The following is a 19919-nucleotide window of genomic DNA, read 5'->3' as shown; positions in this document are numbered from 1 at the left end:
CACTGACTGGTGTTAACAAGACAAACTGAAGCCAAAGTCACAGCGCTGAGTTACTTCTGGATGTTGACCAATGTCTTTGCCCTTGCTGGGAGCAGACATGTCCTTCTCTAAGTTGTGTGGCTTACGCATCTTGGTCCAGAAATGGTGTGCACAGCAATGCCCAGAAGCACAGTGTGAAGCATGAAGACAGCTCTCCCTCTTGATCTGCAATAAGTAGCGCATAACCTGCCCTTCTGTCCTGTCTTCAGCCACAGTGTCTTGTCCACAAACTTCTTCTGGCTGCTGTACCTGTGAAGAACTACTTTTCAACATGCCCTGGCCATGGATTGATTACCTTCTTCCCCAACCTGTTTCTGTCTGTCTTTCTCTATTCAGCCCCATCTACCATACTGAAATGTTTTAAGAGATCTGGAGCAAATCCTAATGTTTCCATGCTTTCCTGGGTAAGAAACAGATCAGCATGCATGCTGAAGTGTGATTTCTTCCAGGAAAGCTTTCATGCTCTGTGTGGACACTTACACAGCATCTTGGAAAGTAGTTCTTGTTTACTGGCTAAATTTCCATTATGGGTTTGGGTAGATATGCAGAAACTCTTATATGCATGTGAAAATTAATCTTGATATATCAAGGGATTATTTTCTGCTTCCACTGCCCTAGCCTTCCTGGTAAGTTCACCATTTTAAAAGTTGTTGTGTGTTTTTTATCAAATAGTGTATCTGCTAAGGTCTTCCATATATAATTTTTTCAACTGGAACTTGCTGTAAGAACTACTGCTGTAGCTTTTAAAACTGTAAGGACACACACCTTTAGTCTGCTTGTGCAGAGATTTTTTTTCCTCCTTTTTTTTAATGCATAATTATCTCTTGGCACCTTTAATTAGTATGTGGTTGCATATTCTTTGCTCAGGTTCTTCAGAATGTGTTTTATTTCTTAATGTATCCATTTCTGCAGCTCAGTAAGCAGGTGCATGAATGCTTGTAGTGCTATCTTGTGTATTTAGCTCTTAGTGTAATCAGCTTGTGGCATAGTTTAATGGGCAAATAACTGTTTTTAGCTGTTGAGAGTTTCTGAGAGTTTTGTGTTGCTTGAGGAAAGCAGTAGCAGAAGGCATTCTGTTTCTTTCTGTTCATCAGAATGTGCCTGTGCACATTCACCAGATTACTGTTACAAGAATTGTGCAATAATCTCATTCTTGTAGTCTAAAACAAGAGCATTATTGTATGTAAGAATGTAAGGCTTACATTCTTAAACACATGCTTTTGTCAGGATGGACCTTTCTGCTATTTATGAAGTAAAGGAACTCACAGAACAGCACACTGCATGTGTACTTCTGATTGAGTGTCATAGGAGGTGCCTGAGAGCAATAAATAGCCAAGTGTTCCAGATAATGCAATCACTGGAAGAGGAGAAATGGCAGCAAGTTTCTCTAGAGAGAGTAGAATAAAGAGGACAAGAATCCTAATGGGAGATTGTACACTCTCTAAATATGCTTGATATCCTCCCTTGTGATGTATTTCTCCTGTTAGGTTGAAATACTTAACTTTTTCTTTTCCTCCCTTAAGATGCATCCCTCCATCCTTTCCTTAAAACGTTACCTTTACTGTTTTGCATCTGATATCTGCTTTCTTAAAAGAATTATTTTGATTCTGAAACATTCTTTTATCAAGCCTTTCTTCAGCTGGGGTAACTTCTTCAGGCTGACTATAGACTTCTGATGCAAAGAGGAGCAATATAGCTATAGATATTGGTAGAAGGTTTGATATAGATGTAACTTGCTCCAAACAGGTGTAACTTCTGTACCTASAGAGAATAAAACAACCTTTTTTAATTTTTTCCCCCCTTCTCTCCCTCTTTGGATATTTAGTTCAAATACTCAGAATTCCATACCTGCATAAACTGTAAACTTAAAGGCAGACAGCTCAATTATCGACAAAGATCTGATTCCATTTTTGACATGAGGAATAATTTGGAGAGGGGATGGGACATCAAAACTTCATCCAAAAATTCTGGTGATGAACAATGTTATGTCTCTCGTTTTAACAATTATTCTCAAATACACCTATCTTAAATATATAAAACTATCTAATGCAGGCTTTTGACAGACAGCTATTTAATCCAGAAGCAGCAATCCTGCCTCTGAAGACTGATAATGGATAGGTTGCTCCTCTTTTGGTTAACTAGGAGAAGATCGATTAAGAAAATGAACTTTGGAATTGCTGTAGGCATTCTACCCCTCACAACTTCAAATTGCTCTGCTAGCTCTCTCGTACTGTTTCTAGTTGTCTGCATCTTATTTAATATACATACAGCAGGTTGAGACATTTGTTATGGTTGGCAGTGTACTGAATTCCTTATAAAGAAGTAATGTCATTTCCTGTTAATATTTGTATCTCCCTTACTCTCTTTATGTTAAACCTCTCAATGCTGTGCTGAGGTTGACGCTAAGCTGTTTTTACTTCTAAGTCCTTTCATCACGGCCACATGCTAATGTGACCCCTGTCCTGTAGCATGTGATTCATGCTCTTTGTTCCTAAATATGCTGTAGTACTATCAGTTGTGGGGTTCTAAATTTTTTTCAACTTGCCATTACTCAGAAGTCCAGAATGAGTAACTGATGCATTTCTATCATTCCAATAGAGTCAGTAAGCCTTTTTATCTGTAAACCTGACAACTATTATTCTATAACTTCTCTTAAATCACTTTGCAAGGTAACCAATATTTTGGACTAGAGAGCGTGTCTCATCAAGATAGCATTACTTGTCTTTGAGACAGTGATTTTTATTGGTTAACTTCTTGAAATTATCAGCTAGTTTAATTCATGTATTATAGAGCATCAGTATGGTGCGTATTGCTATTTTTTAYTTGAATACCATGTGGGAGTAAGGCAAATGCATTACAGAATTGCAAGCTTAACAAGATAACTTTAATATTCAAGACTTATTTTCTACATCGTCAAATTCACTAATGCTAATGCTACAACCATCTTTTTTGGATAATGATTAGGTCTACTGTCTCTCTTTTATGAGAGCAGAGAGGGGTTTGCATCTTTATTAACCAACTACTTAACCTGACTAATCATCAAACACTGATGTAATATATTTTTTCCTCATCTGTCTTGAGCTTACTATTACCTTCTTACTTGTTCTTATATAATTACTGTGGACTATTCTTAGTAATGAAGACTATAGATTGATACGTGATCTTTTCCCTCTATTTTCTTCTGTGTTTTCTAGGGGGAATTTTGATCCATTATCTGTGAATGTTCCTCATCACTAATACATGCAGTGGTATGTAAGGTGAAAGTTGGTTTGGTAGTATGTGAAGTCTTCCAGTGCCTCACAGTAAAGACATTTAAATGATGTATTCAGTGTTTTCTTCAATAATAAGTAGGAATTAACAAAGTGAGAATTCCATCATGTATGTATAATCCTGTTTGATTCTTGGCTGTCATTCAAGTAGCATTAAAAAGCTGTAACAGAAGCTTACCATGTCTACAAATGTTCTCTGGGCAGCATATAGTACAATCAGCACATATTTACACATCCGTCATAATCCTCAACTGGTAGCACAGAAGGGTGCTTTATGTTTTAAGGAAAATTTGACCTTGCAGTCTCTCCCCACAGTGCATACTGAACTCTTCTGGGAGGAAGAAAAACAGAACAAAAACTATATTAAGTGCATGCTCTAGCCTTCCCCGCACCCTCCACTAGCCCCTGTTCTTGGCTGCCTTGTAGTTTTTTTGTGTGTGGTTTGCGTTTTGTTCCTCCCTTCTCCTGCTCCCATTGGAGCACAAAATAACTGGTAATAGCAGGAGGCAGTTGCTCTACACTCTGTGCAGGTCATTCAAAATCTGTAGAGGTGGGTGTATGCTGTACTGTTTGTGCATATATAATCTTACACATGTGCAAACTAGCATTTTGGGTTTGTCAGTGATGCTGTGTTTTTTTTTTTTTTCTGCCCACTTTGCAGGGACTTATTTCAAAAGCAGGTAAGGCAGGAGGTAGGGCAGAAAAGCTTTTTTTTTTTTTTTAAAAAAAAAAAAAAAAAAAAAAAGGATGAGCTGCTCTTAGTTAAATTTTAGTTGAATGGGCTAACGAAGGAGCAGGATCAGATGCAGATTCAAATCCTCCACTTTTTTTTTCCTTTTCCCCATCAGCCCTTGCCAAATGCTTTGCTCTCGGACGAGCAGAGCAAGCAGCAGGCAAATTCTGACAATTCATCAAGTTATACATATCAAACTTGGTGTGAGCCAACTATCCCTGCTTGAGCCTAGCAGCGTCATCCACCTCGGCCTGCTGTAGGGCATTTAGTTACCTCACGTGCCGCCTGAGGCGCAGCTTGTTACATCTGCCTGGAGGTGGTTGAATCTAGAGCTGGCCCTCAGSCCTTGGCTCCTCTTTCTCCTGCCTGGAAGTGATGCTCGCAGGCTGCGCAGCAGAGAGACCCTCCTCACTCCCCCGGGCCTGCCCAGGCTGGGGGCCGCCAGGAGAAGCAGCTACGGTCAAGATAAAGGAGCTTCCGCGCGGCAGCCGTTTCTCCTGCCGCTCGCGAGACCTCAGAGCAGGGGCGCTGCCAGCCCCCTCAGGCCACCTGCCGAGGCGCGCGGCGGCGGCAGCCTTCGCGCATGCGCAGAGCTGCGGGCGCGCGCCGCGCTGGGGGGGAGGGGGCGGTGCCCGGCTAAGAGAGGCGCGTGCGCAGTGTCGTCAGCGGCGTTGCGCATGCGGGGCTGGGGCGCCGAGATCTCTCGCCGAGCTGCGCGGCCTACAGGTAGCGGGGCGGCGGGCGGCGGCGGTGCGCGGGGCGGGCGCTCCCTTGGGCCCGATCGCTGTCGCGGCGCAGCCCGGCGGCGGCATCGCGCCTGGGCCGTGGCTGACGTCCCTCGGGTCACCTTGCCACCGGGACGGCGGGCGGCCTCTCCGCGCTCCCCGCCGGGCCACTCCCGTTCTGCGTGACCCTCCGTGTCGCGGCGTTGGTTTGTAGCCTGGTGGTCGCGGAGGCCAGTGCTGCGTGTTGCTGTTCTCCACTACTCTGCCGGGGGATGTGAGAGCTGTCACAGGCAGTATGGCCGCAACGAGTGCCAGTAGAAAGGAGACTGGCGTCTCAACGTTTATTTTTTTTTTTTCGCTTTTTTTCCCCAGTTACTCTGTAGACAGCTTTGAGCATTCTTGTATTTTTTTGTTCAGCGTAATTAACAACTTGTTGTTATGTTTTGCAGTTTATATAGAGACATTGGTTTACTATATATTACCTCTAGAGATGGCACCATTAAGCATCAGTTGCCTCAACCTTTTATGCCTTGATGTTTTTTCTGCTGTGGCTGTTGACTAATTTATATTGTTGCAGGTGGGAGAGGAAGCATAGGCTTAAGAAGAAGCTGTTTAAAAACAAGATGCTTAAAATAAGTAGTGCAGCTTAATTCTAGACCTTTGGCTTGTGTTTCTTCTGCTTTACATCATGTTTTGTCAGCCATTATAACATCTGGAGGATGGAGATCAATGTGCATTTGGTATTAACGGTTGTGGAACTAGGAGCTCAGCTCCTCTAAACCTTTCTGGCTTGAAGTTAGAACTGCTTGTTATTAGCAAAGTATTAACTAGTTTTAGCTAATTCAGTTAGGGGAGCTAACTTGAAGAATGTTTTTTTTCAAAATAACGTGTGTAAATACTCATTTTATAACATTTAACATCTTTGCTAAAACAACCAGAATGCAGAGAATATAGCTGTATGGTGTAAATACAGGGAATGCATTTCAGTTAATGGTTTCAGAATATTCAAGGTGTCTCAATTTATAAAGATGAGAGCAGAGCAGAGTGCCTGATAAAAAGATAAGAAATTTAGACAGAGCAGGTATTGGACAAGGTGGAAGAGTCCTCCTATACTTAAAATATTTTCAAAGAAACCACTGAAGAAAGCCTTATGAACTGCATACTGGCCAACTCTGTTCTTCTCTTTCCAAAGCCCATGCTCCTCTCTGTAGGGAGGTTAACAAAAAAAAATTGCCAGAAAGCTCACAAAGTATCAGAAGTGGTAGGGATATGGCATGTTTTCAGAAATTAAAGGTGGAACATCCACTCCTCACAGTTTGGTATCATCAGCAAACTTGCTGAGGAGGCACACTGTCCCCTCATCCAGGTCATTGATGAATAAGTTGAACAGGATGGGACCCAGTACTGAGCCCTGGGGGACTCCACTAGCCACAGGCCTAAATGGCTGATACAACCGAGGGCTGTGCTGCCATTCAGAGAGACCTGGACACGCTGGAGAGTTGGGCAGAGAGGAACCTCATGAGGTTCAACAAGGGCAAGTGCAGAGTCCTGCAGCTAGGGAGAAATAACCCTAGGCACCAGTATAGGCTGGGGTCTGACCTGCTGGAAAGCAGCTCTGTGGAGAAGGACCTTGGCGTGCTGGTAGATGACAAATTGACTGTGAGCCAGCAATGTGCCCTTGTGGTCAGGAAGGCCAATGGTATCCTTGGGTGCATTAGGAAGAGTGTTGCCAGCAGGTCGAGAGAGGAGATCCTGCCCCTCTACTCAGCCCTGGTGAGGCCGCATCTCGAGTACTGCGTCCAGTTCCAGGCTCCCCAGTGCAAGAGAGACAGGGAGCTACTGGAGAGAATCCAGCGTAGGGCTACGAGAAGGATCAGAGGACTGGAGCATCTGCCCTCTGAGGAATGGCTGCGAGAGCTGGRYCTCTTTAGCCTGAGRARGAGAAGACTGAGGGGAGATCTTACCAATGTCTATAAGTACCTCAAGGGAGGGTGTCGAGGGGACAGGGCTAAACTCTTTTCAGTTCTCCCATGCGACAGGACAAGAGGCAGCGGGCAAAAAMTGAACCACAGGAAGTTCTGCCTGAMCGYGMGGGGGAATTTCTTCACTTCTTCACTGTGAGAGTGACGGAGCACTGGACCAGGTTGCCCAGTGAGGTTGTGGAGTCTCCTTCTCTGGAGATCTTCAAAGCCCGCCTGGGTGCAACCCTGTCTAACGTGCTCTAGGTGACCTTGCTTGAGCAGGGGGGTTGGACTAGATGATCTCCAGAGGTCCCTTCCAACCTTACTGATTCTGTGATTCTATRTATTGTGCAGTACTTGCATATTTGTTACAATGTCCAAGCATCAGCTGTACTACATAAATCTGAGTTACCAGGCTTTTGAAATGAGTGGAATGAGCTATTCTGACAAGTCCATTTAAAAAAAAATCCAGAAATCTATAACATCTGTTGAAATTCTGAATTCAAAGATTTGCGTGAAAAGACAATGTTATATAAGAAAGATGAACTATACTTTTTAACTATTGTAATAACTTAAGCTAAGCTGTTGTAAAAGGAAATGTTGCATGTGTCTTTYATCATTAACAATTCACTGATTTTACTTTTATTCTATATTTGACAGATAGAAAAACCTTTTTACATTTGTATTGCAGTTTATATTGCGAAGTACCTGTTTTATGTCCTAATTTTCAAATAAGAAATCTGCAGTGATGGCCAGCTGTTTTAAATCCTCTAAACCTACAGGTATATATAGATATATAGTACAGGTTAGTTATTAAGTCATTTAACACGGTGCATTTGTTCACCAGAGGATGCAAATTGACTGAACACTACATTTTAGGAAAGGGCTTACTGTTGGAAAGCAGCACTTTGCTAATACAGTTACTGTTGCGTTCGTGACAGAGAAGCTGAGTGCTTTGCAAAGCTATTTCGGTTTTGATAAACTTTGTTTTTTAGAAAGCAATGTCAGAAGGTGCTGAAGTAATAGATTTCTTGTTATACAAAGGTTAAAGGAATATCTGTGAGATTTTTGTTGAAAGCAGGAGTCAAGATTAGATCACCATCAATAAGAAATAGAGTACTAAACAGCAACGTTCCAATATAGTTGAAAGGTAAGCAGTAAAATGGGGGAAGAGAAGCAATGATTTTGGAGATTTTGTGTATTTTGGTTGCATTATTGTTTTATTAGATCACTTTCTCAGTCTGATATAAAAACAGGTGGGGATCAGAGATTTCTGGTGTCAAGCTGTTGCTCAGCTATAGGAAGGATGAAGTGGCAGTTACTATTGAAATCAAACAAAAACACCATCTGTATGGCTGCTTTTTTTCTGAGGAAAGTGTATCTTTACATGTATGTGAACTAACTGTAGTGGGGGGAGTGCTGTTGTGTCTTTGCTTCTTAGGGTCCTTGTCAGAAAGATACCTGTCATGAAAGCAATGTTTGCTTGTTATTGTAACAGTGATAATGCCTCCTTCAATTTTGTGGGTTTTTTTTTCTTTTCTTTTTGGGGGGTGGGAGGGATATGATAGCAGAGTATGAGGCCTAGGTATGCAGTTGAGTGTAATATTGTTCCTGGGGTTCAGTGATTCAAATAGTGGATTGCCTTTTATAACTTCATGAATTTGTGGTATGGGCTTTTTTTCTTTTTTCCCTTTGATAAAACAACATTGACACAAGGTTGACTTTTCCAAACGCTCCTCAAAAGTTTTTGTCTTGCAGTTCTGTATCTCTGTATCAAGGAAATACATAGAGGGTACTAGTCGTACATCCTTATAAATGCTTGGGATATAGTTTAGACTTTATACCATTAAATCTAGATTCTCACAACTTCTAATATGTTTCAGACCCAATGGCTGTCCCACCATCATACTGTGATTTGGGAAAATCTGCTAGGGACATATTCAATAAGGGATATGGTAAGTAATATGACTGTGGTTTGATAATCTTTCATATTTTCTTTGAATTAATATCTCTCAGATATCCATTAACTAGCTTGTGGTAGGAATTGAACAGAGGGGTGGCACATCTAGGCTGTATGGAAACTGAAATGTGGCCATGTATCATGAAAATGTTGCAATAAGGAAAAAAACATAGAGGGGAAGTTATGAGTTCTTAGATGCACTTCATGTCTCTGAAGAATATTGTGTTTTTCATTTTCCAGTTTATACAGCACTGGTTGAAGAAAGTTGAAAATATTTTTCTCCAGGAAGGGGAAAAGAAAAACTCCTGTCTTGTAGTTAGAAATTACAAAGTAAATTAAATTGCTTAGAAGAAACTGTAACCATATTGACTGATCACAGTCTGCAGAAAGCTACAGAAGGTGGAAATACTGGATGATGGGTAGCTTTTTAACCTATCCAGATATTTTAAGAGCAGGTGGATTGTTTGAAGTTATTGGTAAATTCCAATTAGAAATATGATACAAATATACTTCGCCTCAGAAGTGATAACTACTTTTGTTTCTCTGTTCCACAGCTATTAACAACTTTATCGCTTCTTTCCTGACTAATGCCTCTTCTTACATTATGAATGCTAACTGTTCATTTCTTTCAAATTGCTAGTTTGTTGGAGAGATCTAATGATGGATGTTTGAGGTTCCTTCTTCTATTTCAAATTTCTGTTCCTGATTTTTTTTTTAATCTGTTGAGAAGGCAACTGTATGCCTGAAAGCTTGTTTGCTTTTTCCCTACAAATAGTTGGTTTAGTAAACGATGCACTCCTGTATACAAACATGGCTTTGCTTCTGTTCTGAGACAGCAATGTCATCACTACTGCTACAWATAATGATGTGAGTTATTAAGAAGTGTGGCAATTCCTATCACTGGAAGTCTTTTAAGTCATGGTTATAGAATCTTCTGAAAATATGCCTTTGCTTATCAAAAGTTTACTAGAGATCGATGAGGAAAATCATTGGTAAAAATGTCTGGCTTGTGTTATGCATGGCCATGGACTACATGCCTGTAATAGCCCCTTCTGTGCTGAAAAATTACCAGTCCTTGCTAACCTTTTAAAGAAAAATAAAGAACAAATTCAATACCCTTTTAAAGAAAAACTGTTTCTGCTTTGCTGTATCCTGACGGAAAAGGAGCCCATCCACTTTGAATTGTCTGAGTCCCTTAATCATTCTTCAGCAAGATCAACAGCTGTTGAAATCATGGCTGCTTTCAGGCCAGTGATCCCTGCCTCCTGTGTTTAGCAATGTAGTAACAGGCTTTGTTTGTAATATTATGGTACTCTTATTTTCAGGGTTTGGAATGGTCAAGTTAGAGCTGAAGACCAAGTCTTCTAGTGGAGTGGTAAGTTTGGGGGAGGTTCCAGCATCACCAGCATTTCAAGAACCAGGAGGGAACAGATTCCTGAACTGGTAGCAATAACTTGCTAGTAGATGTTGCTTTACTCTTTCAGTTCTCACTTTAAAACCTGTAGCTAACTGATGTGTTTCTACAATGATGCATAGAACTGATCTGTGGGTACCACTTTTCCTGTGGTGTGCAAGAATTCTTGTTGCCACATCCCCAAACATGGGGGGAAGGTTCTTTCTCCCTAAATGGTTCTCACTYCTGCTTATGAATGTAGTTGAGTTCCTCGGCCGTTGTTGGCAGGGTTTATAGGATTTTTGACTTCAAACTGACTTTTTATCCAAAAGACTAAGAAGTGGCCTTGACTTAACTTCGTTTTCAGTCATCTCCTCCAGGCTTACAGTGCAAGACTGGATTAAAAATAAATAGTGTTCCTACAGTACCTGTTATGTAGCATTTCAGAACATTTTGTAAGCGTTAATTAAGCTTTATGGCACTTCAGATAAGTAGAAAACATTGTAATCCCTGTAATACTGATGGAGAAATAGAACTCATCTTCCTCATGATTTCACGTGAAGATTGGCAAAGCCAGGAATAGATTTCATGTGTCTTGGCCTGTAACTATAAGCGTATATTCTAAACTAGACTATCTTGTTCTGGCATTGAATCTCAGTTCTGTGTATGCTAAGCATTCAGTGATATTCAGGTTGATTGGCCTGTGCTGTTCTTCAGCCTCTCTTATAACCATATTTGGTTATAATATAACCTTCCTTCTCTTGCCTTCATGTTACATAAATGGCTTAAGTTGTTCCTTTAGTAAAAAGCTGCATTGTTGTTTGATGTCTCAATTGAATGTTTGATGGTTTACTTGCGTTGTGTAGCAGGCACATGTGGGCATGAGGACTGTGTGGTCTCTTTATTGTGACTGAAATCAGCTACTGGCATCTCGGAATATGCATAATTTTCCTGTCAGGAAGCTTTGATTCTAAAATAATATGGTAATAGTTACCTACATTGTTTTCCAAATGTAACAGACTATGCAGAACCATATTTTTAAGTGCTAAAATGTGCTTTTCCCTTTCCATGCAACTTTCATATTGGATATTTATCCAGCTGGTAAGAATAGTGACTGTTTTGGTGTGGGTTTTTTTGTTGCTTTCTCTAGTAGATTTTTCAATGATCCATACTGTTGTTCATAATTTTTGGGGGGGGTTTCAATCATGTTGTCATCCATGTCATGAAGTCTGATTGTGTCCATACCTCTTAAACAGCTGTATGATCCATGCGTGTAGAGCCATTTGTAATCTCTGCCCGGTAGTCCAAAATAAGAACACAAGAATAATAGCAGAGGAGAAATCAAGAAATTTTTCTGCTGCTTCCACATTTGTGCCAAAGTGCGTCCAGTTAGCATTTTGCTGCAACAAAATATGTTTTGGGATAGAGAAGAGTTTGGGAGCGAAGTGTGATATCTAATTCATACTTGTGTACTAGCAAGATCTCTGCTTGTTCTGACATTTTTTTTTCTTGTGTACTTAGACACAACCATTGCAGTGTTAAAAAGTGAAGCATTGTATCAACCTYTCTACCAGCTGTAATTCTTTCACAGACTGTATCAGGTTTGGTATAGTGGATGTGTCCAATTCTGGACTGCCCARTACAAGAGAGACATGGAACTACTGGAGAGAGTCCAGCATAGGGCTGCAAAGATGATTAGGGGACTGCAGGAAAGCTGCAAGAGCTGGAMCTCTTTAGACTGGAGAAGAGAAGACTGAGAGGAGATCTTATCAATGTCTACAAATTCCTTAAGTGAGGGTGTCAAAAGGATGGGACCAGACTTATTTCCAGTGGTGCCCAGTGACAGGAAAAGAGGCAACAGGCACAAACTGAAACACAGGAAGTTCCAACTGAGAATGAGGAAAAATGTCTGTACGGTGAGGGTGACAGAGCACTGGAACAGGTTGCCGAGAGAGGTTGCAGAGTCTCCTTCTCTAGAGATGCTCAAAAACTTGTTCGGACACAAGCCAGTGCAACATGCTCTAGGTGACCCTGCTTCAGCAGGGAGGTTGGACTGGATGATCTCCAGAGGTCCCTTCCAACCGCAACCATTCTGTGCACAGTGCCATTCTGTGCACAGTGTTCTTGAAGATGCCAGACACCATGAATGAATGGGCAATGAGAAGCTGAGCTTAAGTGCTGATTCATACTAGGGTGTGACATGGAGCCACTCTGAGTTTGGTTTTCAGTTTCAAAAAAATTCAGACATGCTTCCACCAGAGATGGTGTTCAGTCAGAAGACTCTGCTTTTGACAATTAAAGACTGATAGCAGCAAATCTTGACTGTGTTCTTTCTGCTTCCAGGATATTCAGTTCTGACAGCTAGCAAAATCCTTTTGCTTTTGACCATAACACAGCACAGTCTTGTTTGTTTGTTTGTTTCCCTTTTTTAAAAAATAAAACCTTTTCTGTACCCTGTCTAAGAAACAAATCAAGCCTTTTTGATCTGCTTACTTGCCTTAAGATCGGAGGGAAAAAAAGGTACTTCTAAGGTCTGATGCAGGCTTGATGCCTTTGCATTAAGTTTGTGAAAGTGACGTTAGAGGAATGTGTAGTGAACGTGTCTTTTAAGACAATCACACACTTCCTGACTTGCATCATGTACTTTTGTTATCTGGATAGACATGAAATAAAGTTGGTGTGCTTTGTTGTGGCAGTGCATTAGCTAGAGTAAATTTCATTTTCTTTCCTGGTGTGCTGGGAATGTTATGGCAGTATTTCCCTGGCACTCCAAAACCATTTAAAGACAGTCTTTATGTACTCTGCAAAGCCCAAAATTTTAGAAGTAATGTATTCACTATCCAGGAGTACTGTCCTAGAACAAGACAAATCTTAAAAGTTAGGATTTCAAAGCTTGTATTGGCAGTGGATACTGTAATCTGTCAAGCACTGTGTACGTCAAAAGAAAGATGACTTAGAAATGTAATGGCAAAGGTTAATTACCTTCTTTCAAAGAAAGTATCTGAGAGGTGAGGACAACTGAAATGAGGTCAGTTCTCAAATCATTCTTAAAATTTAGCTGGTAYACCTTGAGCTTACTGCCAAAATATGCCTGCCCATTGCCTTGTAGTCTGTTGTGCTTGAAACACTGAGTAAACTACCTCTGAGCAATTCTGAGAGATGTTTGTGAAGACTTTGTGTCCCTTAATAGGAACTTCTGATGTGTGAGGAACTTGTCGAAGAGTGTAGGACAATGTTTTACACAAGAGTATATATTATACAGAATTCAAAATTGTTGGTTTGATTATACTACTTCTGTGAAGGACCAGCCTGATGGAGGATGTCAAGCTGCCAGTGGGGTCAAATTATGTTCTGAAACTATGAAGGATGCCAGAAAAGGTCTACAACTTTAAGGTACCCTACAAAGGGATGCCCAGCTTCTGAAGTGTAGTTGCTGACAGAGGTAAAGACAGAGAAGTTGGTTGAGGGAGATGGTTTAGAGTCATAAGCATGGTGTGTGAGGTGAGGGTTTAAGTGGCAACAGTATAGAGGGCAGGAGGACAGCAATGTTGAGGGTAKTAGTCAGCGTGGAAAGTGGCAATGACCATTCTCCAGAAGACATTTTCACTGCTGAATTGTGAAAGAAGAATGACAAGGAAGAAAGAGGTATCTGGACAAATGAGAGAAAAACTAAAATATTTTTTCAGCTGTTCATCTGGTAGCCTAAGTTGGATGTGGGATTGGATTTGTTGAGGATAGAGTGGATTTCTAGAAGCAGTGTAGTAGGTGCTAGTTGATACGCCATTAGGACAGTTCTGCTAATACAATACAGGAAATTAGACAAGTTTGTGAGAGAACACAAGGATAGAAGAAGCTATGTTGCAAGTGTGTGTATCCCTTTATGTGTGTAGGGCTCCATGGGAAGGTACAGAGTGAGTTGTTGAATATCATAATAATAATTGCAGTTTCTGAGTAGAAAAACATACAGCAAACTGATTTTTTTTCTTTTGTGGTGGTAAGTTAGGAAAAAAGYGTGATCATAAAAATTACAGAGAGAGACAGGTGAAATAAAGATGCAGATGAAAAGTAAGTGAAGACAACAGATCTTTCTATAATAGTGCTTTTCCAACCCAGGCATGTTTCAGGTCTCTATCAGTACATCTCAATACAAGAAAAATCTGCAACAGAGAAGATGTACAGAATGTATGAAATATCTGAGTGCTGATTCTCATGTTGTGCCCTTGGCAGGAATTTACTGCAACTGGGTCTTCCAACACAGACACAGGCAAGGCTTCAGGGAGTCTAGAGACCAAATATAAGATCAAAGACTGTGGACTTACATTCACCCAAAAGTGGAACACAGACAACACACTGGGAACAGAAGTGTCTGTGGAGGATCAGGTAAGAGGAGAGGGATATTATGAAAGTGTTTCAGCAGCTGACATGAAAAAATATGAGTTGAATAGAAAACACTGGAGAGTAAAAGTTGCACAAAACTATCCAGATGACTGAAAAGAAAGAAGATAGATACAGTGTATCTGCAGATGGCACAGACTGAGAACATTATCAGTCTTTTTTTGGTTTGGGGGGKGGTGGTGAAAGCATCCCACCTGCTTCAGAGTGCTGCTACATAATGGTCCAAAGGTACAAAGTCATTGCAGATATAGGCATATCAGTTTAGCTGGCTGAATAAATACCACTRTTATCCACTCTGAAGGGTAGTTTTTGGTTTTAATGCATGACTGCAGCAGTGACAGCTCTATATACCTAGAGTTGAACTTTAAACAAAGAAGGGTTTCTCAGTTTTAAGCATCCTAATATATAAGGATTTAACTCTGGGTGCCTTAAAGTTGAAGAGTAGAATTAATGTTTGCAACTTGGCACTGTTTGAGAAAAGGGTTTCTTGTATACAGCCATCTCAAAATATAAAACTCCTTTTCAAAGGTGATGGCTTTATGCTTTTCACATGCTCTGTACTGCCCTGTGCTGCTGTCTCTTCATCACTGTTTGCATAGCTATACTTCAGTATTTTTGCCTGTGCTTTTGTCTGTTTGGCTGCCCATCTCAAAATGAGGGTGGAACTGCTGAGCTAAGTATACGGTCTGGCCTATGAAAAAGTGCCCAGTCTTAAAAGGATAGATTCTGAGATTCTTTGGTATGTGTGGTTTGATGGAACTAGAGCGAATAAATAAACTGAGCACTCCTCTCTCTTGAATATAATTTCTCCATTTTTTTTTTTCTTGTTGATGCTAGATTTGAAATCTGCCTGTAAAAACATATCTGTGCAGTATCTGTTATCTTGCCTCATTTGGAGGGGGAAAGTCTAAATTCTAACCACATTACTGACAGCATCTTCAGAATTCTTTTGTAAAATTATGTAGCAGACATTATGCTCATGTTTTGTTTTCAGATGTGAAGTAGAGCTATAATAACGAAGGAAAAATTTTATAAACATTTATTGAGTTCTAAGCAGATGACAACCTTGCTTTTCTTTGCAGTTGGCTGAAGGATTGAAGGTGGCTCTTGACACTGTATTTGTACCAAACACAGGGTAAATATTTTTTGTCATCTTTACCTAAAGATTTCAGGAATCAGAAATGGTTATTCTGGTCATTATGTAAATGCTCAAAACTTATTGTTGCTGAATATCATTTTCAAATGTTGCAAGAGGCTGGAATTCTAGATCAAAAAGACTACCAAGAACTTTGTTCTGCACACACTGTAGAATATTTTGAAGGTGATGGATAATGCTCGGCTCAGAAGAACAAAAGGACTGCAAAATAATGTTTGTCTTTTTGGTGATACCACAACACATTGCAAATACTTGCACATAATAAAATTTGAAACTTGATTGATGGGTTTTGAGCATAACTAGGAATATTTTTGACCTTTTACTTCTTGGGGATTTTAGAGAGTTTGAGATGTTAAAGCTGGCACAACATAAACATACATAATCCTACTAGCACCCTTATCCCATGCCCTCTTCAGCTATTGTAGCACTGTTTTGAGTAGGTGTTACACTTACACACACATCTTAAGGCAAATTAATTAAATAAGTATCTCCATCCTAGATATGTATATAAAATATATGAATAAAATGCTATATATTATATACTTTTATAGCATAAAGTTAAAAATGGAATGTTTCTCGCTACAGGAAGAAGAGTGGAAAATTGAAGACCTCTTACAAAAGAGAATATGTAAATCTAGGCTGCAACATAGACATTGATCTCTCTGGACCAACTATCTACGGATGGGCAGTGCTAGGCTATGAAGGCTGGCTCGCTGGCTACCAGATGGCTTTTGATACAGCCAAGTCTAAGCTGTCACAAAACAACTTTGCCTTGGGATATAAGGCAGGAGACTTTCAGCTGCACACTAATGTGTAAGTATTATCTGAGCCTGGAAGAACTTTATCAGAGCAGCCAAAACAGACAAATGGTGAGAATTTACTGTATGAGATAAAAGATGGATAGAAAGAAGGGGGATGCTGATTCGACCGATTTAAAATAATTCACATTCTGTGTTTTTATCTTCAGAACAATTCAAGTGGGGCAGGGGTGCCTTTCTTGCTTCTGGTCATCTTCTGAGACTTTGTTTCAGAATTTTTTTTTAACAGGATAGCAGGGGGCAAAAAAGCACTTTAGAATGTTAAAGAAATGGAAATAAAATCTGTAAACTTCACGTCTGTTTTGGTGGTAGAAATAAATGAGCCTCTGATTACGCTAATGCACCCTTTCTCCCACAACCAGAAATGTTTCTAGCTCAGAAATTCCCAAGGTAGATAGGTGTGTTGCATCACACCCAAGTGTTTCCAGGTATCAGCTAACCTTAGTTCTAGTCTTGGTGTTCGTAGGCTCTGAAAAATTTTCAATTCTGTGTATTTAAACAGCTGTCCCACAATAACAGCACTGTTCTCAATCTCATTCCCATTTTCAGTGTTTTTAACAGAAAATGATAGCTGACATAAAGCTCCCTCTGGCTTTGTCCCTTTATTCATCATTATAGGCTTGTTTATTGTCCCATGCGAAAGGACAAGAGGCAATGGGCAGGAAGTTCCGCCTGAACGTGAGGGGAATTTCTTCACAGTGAGAGTGACGGAGCACTGGACCAGGTTGCCCAGTGAGGTTGTGGAGTCTCCTTCTCTGGAGATCTTCAAAACCCGCCTGGGTGCAACCCTGTCTAACATGCTCTAGGTGACCATGCTTGAGCTGGGGCAGGGGGGCACTAGATGATCTCCAGAGATCTCTTCCAGCCTTACTGATTCTACAATTCTATGATTAACTTAGGACAAGAAAGTGAAGTTCTTTGCCTTTTTTGTTAGAAACAAAAACGTTGCTTAGGTGTTGGAAAGCCCCTTGCCATTCTGCAACCTAAATTCACATTTTGGGTCAAAAACGTCAGCAGGAGTCCAAGAGCTCCAGCTAGGAAGTAGCTAGACATGGTTACATGAAAGCATTCAGGCAGCTGGTTCATCGTAGAAGAGAGAATGATCAAATGATTGTGGGAAAGGGAGGGTTACTCTAAAGGTTACTATTTCTAAAGAGGGAAAGTCTTGACGCACCTTTTTATCTATTACAAACAGGAACGATGGCACTGAGTTTGGTGGGTCTATTTATCAGAAGGTTAATAATAAGGTTGAGACATCAGTAAACCTTGCGTGGACTGCTGGCAGTAACAATACACGGTTTGGTATTGCTGCCAAGTACCAACTGGATGAGAAGACTTCTATTGTGGTAAGAATTTTGTTTCCTGAGCAAGTATTTGAAATACATTTCTTTAAATGTTCAAAATTAGTTGTATGAAGAAGTTTCTTCAGATACTGTTACTGAGAAACTATGGAAGATGACAAGCTGTGGGATCTGTTGTGGTTATATTTGTGAAACACGGTACAAAAAAAATAACTTCAAGGACTCTCTTCTTCATGGTGAAACATCACCTTTGTTTCTGACTGTTGTGTTTGAGGCCTACAGAAAATGTGTTTTCTTAAAAGTTAATACTAGTGTGAAGTCTATGAGAGACACTTTAGTTGTCTAATTCTTAAATCATGCATAATGTAAAACTAGCATAGTAAAATGAGAGGATCTATTCAGCTGAATTTACAGCCCCCTCTTAAAAATGGCTTAACACTCAAAAGTCAATCCAGGTCCTGAGATAAGTGTTATTACTAACACTTGCAAATTCTTGCACAGCTTTAAGAGGGATAGAGGGGAGAAGCAGGTTTAAATAATGAGGGAGATGTCCAGGAGACAGAAATGTCCACCAGAGAGTTAGAGTGAATTAAAATATGTATGTATAACATATTACTAAAAACTAAAGTAGTAGGCATTTGTTATGCTTTAAAACAAGAGTTAGTCCTGGGATACATCGGCTCAAAAAAGGAATAGGAAACACTGTTGTAAACAGATCAAAACTTAATAATGTAAAAAGAGGCTTGTATATTCATATATTTGTTGCTCACTTCTAAAAAAGTCACTACTAAACACTTTGTGAACACTGATTTGTGAGCAAGACAGATTTTTTTTACTACTGGACTGTAGAAACTAGACACCTTAAGAGATGTAAGGAGACAAGGACGCGATAGTGAAGGACAGAAGGGCATGCTGTATAAACAATATGAGCCACAATTTGAGGGAGGGTGGAAAGGATTGGAACTAATACTCAAGCCTTTTACAATTTGGAGGTAAATTCAAGGATCCTGCCCAACTGTAAGTAACCTGAAAATTTTGTGGTGAAAAGGAAATACTAGAGTATAGCTCTGCTAGAGGTTAGTCTACAAGAAGCTAGAAAAATTAACACATAAGCAGCCTTTTCAAGGCAGTGGGACAATTTTGAGTATCTATATAGAGGAATTATTTCTTTTTCTCTGTAGGCCAAAGTGAACAATGCCAGCTTGATTGGAATTGGTTATGCTCACGCCCTTCGACCTGGTACGTAAGTCCAACTGGTAGCAAGTGTAATTACTGCTGTTATGGTTTAAGAAATTAAATTAAACAGGATAGATTAAAAAAATACATAAATCTTATATAGGTTCACAGAAATAAAGGATGTGCTGAAGTAGTTATAGCAAATGAGAAGCATCATTGAGGCTTGAGTACTTAGAGTTATACAGGGATGCCAGTACTGAACTGTGGTCCGTTTTCTTTAATATTGGTCTCATTACTTGTTTTTCCAGGTGTAAAGCTGACTCTCTCAGGTTTGATTGATGGCAAAAATTTCAGTGCTGGAGGTCACAAAGTTGGCCTGGGCTTTGAGCTGGAAGCTTAATGCAGTTCTGAGTTAAGCAACTGATAGGCCTTGAGAGATGAAGAAAGAATATACCAAGAGGGTTTTGGCCTTAACATTACTCTGAAGTTTCAAGTGTGAACTTTTACTCTTCCAAAGAATTGCTTTAATCCAACACTCAAGTCCAGAAAGTACAAACACCTCAAAGGAAGATACTTGAAGGAATGCATGGAAGTTGTAATGTTTGTGCCACATTTCACTTCGGTTTCTCATGTTTTAATTGGGCTCCTACTGACAGCATAGCATCTTGTTAAATGGAAAAAAATCCCACATCTTCCCCTAGTATATTGCATCCTGCATGTCTTACACTTTACAACCTTTTATAGAAATCATCTCCCTGGTGTAGTGGAAACTTTGTTTCTTCATCAGAATAAAGTAAAACCAGTCAGTTGGAATGTGATGTTTTTGTGTCTCACCCCTGACTAAGGCTCAGATAAGCACAACAGTGCAGAGCACTTTTGTTGTTGGTAGTGTTTTTGTAGAGCTTAAACTGCAAATGTTTTGTTTAAATACAGTTAACAAGTATGTAGTTTATCTACACTCTCTAGTCTCTCTAGGATAATATTCTTACCTCT

General features: G+C 40.1%; 1 protein-coding gene and 1 long non-coding RNA gene across 5 annotated transcripts; one reads left to right on the top strand and one right to left on the bottom strand.

Moving 5' to 3' along the window:
- Positions 1-13: 13 nt before the first annotated feature.
- LOC146599033 (uncharacterized) lies at positions 14-4596 on the bottom strand. 2 transcript variants are annotated; one of them, XR_014895166.1, is made up of 3 exons: positions 4320-4596; positions 3487-3639; positions 14-1800 (listed from the first exon to the last, which is right to left on the bottom strand). It is a non-coding gene; the product is annotated as an uncharacterized LOC146599033 (long non-coding RNA). The 2 variants fall into 2 exon arrangements; XR_014895165.1 differs by having other exon boundaries at positions 4315-4329.
- A 72-nt stretch (positions 4597-4668) lies between these two features.
- VDAC3 (voltage dependent anion channel 3) lies at positions 4669-19739 on the top strand. Of its 3 annotated transcripts, XM_085299534.1 has the most exons (10): positions 4735-4767; positions 7772-7877; positions 8611-8682; positions 10013-10062; positions 14308-14460; positions 15558-15610; positions 16217-16444; positions 17645-17795; positions 18932-18989; positions 19235-19739. In XM_085299534.1, the coding sequence occupies exons 3-10, from the start codon at positions 8616-8618 to the stop codon at positions 19324-19326; spliced, it is 852 nt and encodes a 283-aa protein (XP_085155660.1). In that variant the 5' UTR covers positions 4735-4767; positions 7772-7877; positions 8611-8615; the 3' UTR covers positions 19327-19739. The 3 variants fall into 3 exon arrangements, with proteins under 3 accessions (XP_085155661.1, XP_085155660.1, XP_085155659.1); XM_085299535.1 differs by lacking the exon at positions 7772-7877 and having other exon boundaries at positions 4669-4767; XM_085299533.1 differs by lacking the exons at positions 4735-4767; positions 7772-7877 and adding an exon at positions 7415-7509.
- The last annotated feature ends 180 nt before the right edge of the window (positions 19740-19919 follow it).

The sequence above is a fragment of the Rhea americana genome, unplaced genomic scaffold, assembly GCF_003343005.1.
Source record: "Rhea americana isolate MKP2758 unplaced genomic scaffold, rheAme1 scaffold_15, whole genome shotgun sequence".
In the NCBI taxonomy this organism is placed as follows: Eukaryota; Metazoa; Chordata; class Aves; order Rheiformes; family Rheidae; genus Rhea; species Rhea americana.
Note: the sequence above shows the minus strand (reverse complement) of the source record. Positions and strands in the feature narration are given on the sequence as shown.

Excerpts from the sequence above, each read along its gene's own strand:
- VDAC3 (XM_085299535.1), top strand. The coding sequence starts at position 4,719 with ATGCGGGGCTGGGGCGCCGAGATCTCTCGCCGAGCTGCGCGGCCTACA. Across the intron at positions 10,063-14,307 it reads CCAAGTCTTCTAGTGGAGTG|GAATTTACTGCAACTGGGTC; the intron begins GTAAGTTTGGGG and ends TGCCCTTGGCAG. Across the intron at positions 16,445-17,644 it reads TTTCAGCTGCACACTAATGT|GAACGATGGCACTGAGTTTG; the intron begins GTAAGTATTATC and ends TATTACAAACAG.